General features: G+C 41.1%; 1 protein-coding gene across 1 annotated transcript in view; it reads right to left on the bottom strand.

Annotated features, from left to right (window-relative positions):
- Positions 1–7,500, bottom strand: part of LOC137997662 (uncharacterized) — a 119,096-nt gene that overhangs the window by 82,138 nt on the left and 29,458 nt on the right. The window contains exons 6-7 of the mRNA XM_068843777.1: positions 6,991–7,240; positions 2,140–2,886 (exon numbers count right to left, since the gene is read on the bottom strand). Coding sequence (XP_068699878.1) covers positions 2,140–2,886; positions 6,991–7,240 — 997 coding nt within the window. The remainder of the gene's footprint in view (positions 1–2,139; positions 2,887–6,990; positions 7,241–7,500) is intronic.

Below are 7,500 nucleotides of genomic sequence, written 5' to 3'. Positions count from 1 at the left end.
GGTATCCGCTACCTGAACGGACGCTTGGCCTAGCCTGTTCCACATTTCCCCAATGAAACAGCCTCCTGTACACAAGGCTTCTCACAAAAAACTTGCAATCATGCGAGATTGGGCTAAAACGTATGGCGCCTATGTACGAGAGAGAGGCGTAAGGCAAGAAGGAACAATGGCTCGGGCTGGTTCACTGCCGGACTATCTGCACCAGAAAGAGGTCACCGGGAGTGACAAGATCATTCCCACTTCAAATACTGTCACGGCAGACTCGGTCACAACCTCTGCGTGACATCTCGGTTTGGCCGCCCAGTGAGGTGTAATAAAGGTTTGATTTTTTGACTCGGTCAACCCAGAAATTCATTTTGTCGTCTTTCAATTAAGGCAAAATAGGGTGAAAAAACCCTACTTCTTGACGAATTGGAAAGTGGAAAAGGGCCAGTCATTCCTGGGTGTGCCTATGCAGAGTCCACCCTGGTTGAACATTTGATACTTTACTACAATTCAAAAGAGACTGCATCTTGAAGACATGCAGTATGTTTCAATGTTACTGTGTTTTTGCTTCCTCGACATGACATTGGAAAATATTTATTCACTTCAGTACATTATTGGAATATCTTAGGAAAGGATGGCAGTGAAAACAAATGTTGAATATTCTTAAGTACAGATGTTTCAAAATATGCCCCACATTTCACCAGTCTTTCTGCGGACCCAATGCTTCCCTTTCATTTAAGTGTACCCGAAGGTTCTTTGCTGGGATTCATGTGCTGTTTTCTGATCGAAACGAATTTACCCAAAAATGGCTAAATTTGCCAGACTTAATCCAGCAGGCGGGATGGAGGGATTAAAGAAAAATTAGTGGCGGGAAGCGGGATTAGAAAGTCCTATTTTAGACCCTCCTACCATGCATGCAAACATGCAAACTTTATTTCAGTTCGCATTTCAGAATATAGCCTAGAGGCTAATATCTCCGAGCAAATGACAGACAACACAACAACTACAACTTTAAGTGCAGCCGAGAAGATGAACCAGAGATTACCAGGATCAAATTCAACTGGTGGCCAGAGCGGGTTTGAATCCGGCATTTCCGGATTTCAAGACAAGCGCCATAATCACGAGGCGCGCTGCCTCCTAAATTTATGCCTTTCATCGTACAACATTCCCAAATTCGACAAATTCATAAAACGTTTAGGGTCACTTGGCACTGATTTTGAAATTACCCCACCTCAACGAACTGAGGAACGTTTCCGCTGCCTTACAATGCAAGGGGCAATGACCAAAAATGGACTTAAGCTTGGCGTACCTACTGCCTCCGAAGACATGTCCATTTCCCACTTCTCGTTCTGCAATTAAAAAGAAATCTCTATCTTTCAGGGCACGACAATGACATCAGATTTGTTGCCGGTATACTAATAAATCCTTTCATTTTATCCTTGATAAGGAGGATAAATATTATTAGTATCACCAAACTAGTGGACTAATGCAAATCCTGCATTTTAATTGGCTACACTAGTAGAGGACTATTTAGTAATAGTCCTCGTGTAGCGAAAAGCATGACGCTTTCTTTCGTTTTATTCCCAAATAAATACTTCTTCAACTTGCATTTGCTAACTTTATTATTGCCTTTTCTGTCCGTCTAGGTGGGTGATACTAAAACAAATAGACCTTTCGCTCTCAAGGGTCACGCGTCAATAGCCCATTCGGCTTCGCCTCAAGGGCTATAGCCCTTGCGGTTACGGGTCTAATTTTTAAATAACAGATATCGTATCACCGATATTAAAAGTGTTGTAAATAAAATGCAGAGGTTATTCGCAGAAAATGATCATTCATCGTTATTTGTCCTTAAATCTTGTTTGAAGTCTGTTTCCACTCAAAAGAAAATAACCGAATTTTAATAAAAAGAGAATGTGCAACAGATTTAAATTCGAACAACTTAACCAGCTACGGAAGTTGTTACATTCATACCGCTGACAACTCTGCACATATTTCTTTAGCAAGCGCACGACGTTACATGATACGTAAATAAACGATGGAATGATTGATTGATTGATTGATTGATTCATTGGTTGGTTGATTGGAAAAACTGGTCCCAATTATTGATCAACATTTTAAAATTACACTTCAGTGAATTTGAGAGACTGCATTTACCTGAAAATGTTGAAGTTCAAACCACTTCTCCAGTCCTGGAACTGTAACCGCTGAATGTGAAAAATTCTTCGGGCAACTGGCCACCTCTCCACGAGGTAGTACTTGGAGAAGAACAAGGGAATCGTCTTGGTCACTTTGCAGGCAGTGCGTACATGCCACACTTAACTGATACCGCAGATTACGTAGCCAAGAAAGGTCTTGTGAGAGGCCATTTAAGGTTCCCTCCATGAAAGTGCGAACTTTGATGGCCATTTCATTTGAACACGGAAGCCCCTTTAAAACGACCTTGATGAAACGTTTTCTGCAAATAAGAGCGAATATAGTGTGCTTTCCAAGTGAAAAGCTGGCCCCATTATTAAACAGTTTAGGAGTTTCCTTGGACCCATTTTCGGAGCACCAACTAATGCATCTTGACACAAACTGTGGGAAGAGCCCATGCGGTACAAAACCATCGAGAAAATCCACAAAGAGTGGACATGGGTCGCGTTCGGACGGCTTGATCTCGCAAAGCTCCGATGGTGATGACGTTAACTGAGTTGGTATGAAGTAGATTGACTCTTCTTCGTTTTCTGAAGTCGACATCCCTGAGGAAAATTTGGCGATTAATCCATAGAGCTCCATCATTTCAAGGATATCTTGTTTTCGTAGGCCTTTCTCAACAAAATCAGAAAAGACATGATCGACAAGAGCTGTCTTTAGAATGCCAGTCTTTTCGAGTTCTTTCCAACACTTCCGGTACAAAGGAACCTAAGTATGAGAGAAACGTCAATTACCATGAGATGGGTCATAAAAAGACAAAGAACAGGCACAAGTTAGCGTCTCTGAGACAAGTAACCTGTGGTCAGGCGTACTTTTCTTTAGAGAAGGCGCGAAAAGGTACGTCTGCTACCGTTTCTTGACGAGTCGTCTGCCGCCCACCCGTCAAAGAGTGATGTTATCTCGTGTCATGTTAGTCTATAAATGTGAGCCAATCAGCTTTTACTGGAAATTACCGTTACGTTGCGATTCAAGGAAAGACGATTTGGCTGCGCATGCGTGACGTTTGTGCCTCGTAGACGCAGCCCAAGGAGGATTCGAACTCGGTAACTCCTCATTCAGAGGCAATAGCGATGACCAAATCACAGACGACTACGTGACAGACTAAAGGTGCTGTTACACTGTGAAATGTTTCGGCGACATTGTGACGGGAAGAGTAGCATGAAACATTTCACAGTGTAATACCGTGCGTGTGCATGACCAAAAGCGAGTTTTTGTGTTTTCGTTACACGCAATGCCATATCCGGCTATCGCATGACTCGATAACGCATCCCATCGGACTAATTACGTAATTTTATAATTCTCCCGGTATTGTTAACAAAAAGGATTAAATGTGTTAAAAAAAAAACACTTTAGAGACTTGTAAAGCAATTGTGTACTTGTTCTGATTGGACTCAATGCCGCTAAGAATAGTTTTAACAGTGAACAACTGTGCTACGATGTGGGTGACCGCAGAGGAAGTTTGGTTTTTTTGTTCCATTCAATATCCGGTTATTCTACGACCCAAAAAACATTGTGCGTAACAATTCTTATTTGTTTTCAACAAACATTAATTGAATTTCAAATGCTTATTTTACTGTTGTGTTAATTGTTAATTTCACTTTACAGTGTCCCCAATTAGTGCTCCAGCGCTAACCCTACGAGACACAAATAAAGTTCCTTTCCTTTTTTTCCAAACAAAATTTTTAACGTAACTCTTCCCAATTTTGGCTTGCCAATAGCAGCCTTCGTCAGGTTTACTTTGAGATCTAACGAATTTGCATGTTATGAAGTAATTAAAGATTTCAAATGATGACGTAACGTGATTATAGCTTCTGGATAAAAAGTCCGCTACGAGCCTAGAAGGCCCATCAGGCCGGCGCTTATCTCCGGTTTCTATAGCATGAAGCGGCTAGGAGTATTTCTACTGACCCTGGATGGGATGCTAGTCCATCGAAGGGTTACCCCCAGCATTTCACCGGTACGGTTACCCATTAATACACCTGGGTGGAGTGAGGCACCGTGAGAGTAAAGTGTCCTGTCCAAGAACACAACACGATGTCTCCGGCCAGGACCCGAACGCGGACCACTCGATCCGGAGGCGAGCACACTAACCATGAGGCCACCGCGCCTCCCCATAGCTTCTGGATAAACAGACAAAAATTACAAAAGAACAAAATGCTGCTGAAACACTATTTACTGAATAATGAGATCGTTAAATTATCCGTCACGTTTGTCCGCCGTGACGTTATCCGTTATCGCGACGTTGTTGTTGACGTAAATTACCCGTGACTTTTGCGTCACTCTTGGGATAAACAAAAGTGATGGATTATTTAACGATCTCTTTATTCAGTATATAGTGTTTCAAAGGCATTTTATTCTTATGTAATTTTGGTTTGTTTATCCAGTAGCCAAATCATAGATATAGATCTCCAAATAAACCTGATGAAGGCTGATGATTAGCAAGCCGAAATATCGTTAAAAAATACATTTTCGCGTTGTTTTATCAGTCGTGCAGTAGTCTACTTGAGTTTCATAAATATTTTTGCTCAAAGTATTCACTCCACCTCCAGACACTATGTTTCTTCTCGTTTTATTTTCTGATTTCCCGATACGTAATTGACTTGTTTTCCGCACAGACTTTTCAGAGATGGTACTTCAAGTATAATTCGAACTCGCCATCTCCTTATTCAGAGGCGATCGCGTTCACCACTGGACCACGAAAGACTACCTGACATATCTTGGGGTGGGGGTGGGAAATAGAGACAATTGTTTGGGTGACGAGTTTTTGTGTTCCCACAGAAGAAAGTTTACTAATTTTAATTGGAATCAATGTCGTTAAATGCGGACTTTGGACTTTGGACTTTGGACTAAAGAATTGAACCTGATATTGACCACGATACAGGAGCACCCAACGTCAATTTTCGACAAATATCTGTTCGGAAGACAACTTGAGATCTAGAGTTTTCGGAACATTTGTTGTAATTTTTTTTTTGCTTGCCTGACTGTCCTAGGATTTTCGAACATCTAAAAAATGGTATAATTGCCCATTTTTAACGGATTTTTACCCTAAAAATATCACCTAGAAGTTTCGGGAGCGTTTTTTCAGGCTGAAATTTTCAAAAAGGTAAGTTTTGATCCCTAAAAGTTTCGGGTCACTAGACTTTCAGCTAGGAAGTCCAAACAGATGAAAAACTTTTAGGGGATAAAAATATGCCTATATCTACCATTTAAATACCAAAATTCGTTTAACAATGCTATGTTTAAGTGGTTTTGAACTATATTCTCGTTGGGTGCCCCTGAAGACACTGTAAAGAAAAAAACACTAAAATACTGTGAACTTAAAAGGAAATCGACTAATAAACCTTCGAACAGAGTGTAGGCTAGCTACCTGTAGCCTCTTGTTTTGTAAGAAGTCTGTCACTAAACCATTGTTCAGCGCTTCCGTAAACAATGTCGTATTTCTCTGTCAAGCTCGGCTGATTCCTCGATTGTGGCGGTACTAAGTTCTATTCCGCTCTTTTTGGATTCACGACAGTCAAGACTTGTTGCTTCCGAATATATTCCAAAGGACCTAACACAACTACAAACGTTTTCGAGTCGGTGGAACTAGAACGACGCATTTTTTTCTAGAATGTTCAGGGTCTGCTGTAAATAACACTATTGCTAAATCCTGCGGGAAGTGCAACTGTATTGTCCTTTTTTAGACAAGCCATTCTTCGGATGCGTTCTCTCTGATTTTCCTTTAAAGCTAATAATCTGAAGTCGAAGCAACAGCAGCTGTAAACAAAGCTTAAACATCATTCAAATCCTTCTCGACAGCCATAATTTCATCAGTTTGCAATTCTGTAACCAATCGGAGCGAGGCTCCAAGAAGTAATGGTAATGAATTTATATAGCGCATTTTCTATTATCATATTCAAATGCGCTTTACAAGCAAGGGATCTATGGGTGAGATCGGACATGAACATATATAGGCGCCGCTGGCAACCGCTATCGGTCCATTAGCGATCTCACCCAGCACATGAATGAATGAAATGAGGCCTGACCACAACACCATACTCTTTACGAATAATGTGTGGATTCTTTTACGTCACACTGGGTTGTGAACATTGATGGGTTGTGAGACGGGGCCTACGGTTTATGGTGTACTGTTTTTCGGCCAATCAAAGTGAAATCCAGATTCTACAGTATGGGCTGGCAGACGACTCGTTGAGAAATTGTATCAGGCGTATTTTCTCGCACCCTCACTAAAGAAAAGTACACTTGATCTCAGGTTACATAACAAGCAAAATATCATGCTTGCTTCTATGTAATATTCTTATTAAACGTTAGCGTTTAAGGAAACTAAAATCATGATTCTCCAATGGACCAGAGGATCTCCTTCTCATCCTAGAACACAACATACGTTACCAAACGATTGACAATTAAGTACACAGAACAATGCAAATGCCTCATAAAACGTAAAGTTTAACGAGCAAGACAACTTTGAACAACCGGACGCTTCTTTGGCAACGCCAATGATTGAAATCCATTACTCTTCGACAAGCACGGGAAAAGTATGGAAAGACAAACTGCAATTTAAATATTTTACTGTATTTTCTTAACAACTCATAGATTGATTGCAATTTCCCTTGTCAGTCAGGCAGTTACTCCACACGCCCTCCCCTCCCCTCGTATTCAGTGGTCTATTGACGTTTTGCTTACTCAGCACGGCACTTGTCAGGCCTTAAAGAAAAACAGAAACTGCAAGCGGATAACCAAAAAAACTTTGGTAGATTGTTTTGCTTCTCTTGGGCATAAATTAGAAATGTCTAAATAACAAACTTCACTTACAGCTTCATCAAAAGGCGGAACAGTGATTAATTGCTTGAATAAATCGATCAACCACTGGGCCTGCAACACTACAGTTCGCCCATGCTTCACAATTACACCAAGGTCATGATAGAAATTAAGCAGGGCTATTGTTTCGTTCTCGTCGTCGATACGGCAAACTTGTTTAATGATAGGAAGAAGCTGATCAAGGTCCATGTGGTAGATCGACTTGGCCACAAGAGCTTCCACAACTTTTTCAAAGTGGAACCACCTGCGAATAACAATGAGACGCAAGAATGACGTAAGGAACTTAAATTATTGAAAGGTGTTTTTCATTTTGAACTGCCAGTAATGGTCCGCTTTGTCTCCAATAGTCCTCATTCTTGTCAGTTGGGAGAACTGAACGAAAAGACAAGAGGCCTAAGAAGTCCAAGGCAACCTAAAGGCTCCTTTTTCTTTAGCTTCCAACCTAACTTACCTTAAGGGGAAGGCACCACTCCAATACCGTCAGGCACACAACTTGTCCCCAGT

Source organism: Montipora foliosa, chromosome 3 (genome assembly GCF_036669935.1).
Source record: "Montipora foliosa isolate CH-2021 chromosome 3, ASM3666993v2, whole genome shotgun sequence".
In the NCBI taxonomy this organism is placed as follows: Eukaryota; Metazoa; Cnidaria; class Anthozoa; order Scleractinia; family Acroporidae; genus Montipora; species Montipora foliosa.
Note: the sequence above shows the minus strand (reverse complement) of the source record. Positions and strands in the feature narration are given on the sequence as shown.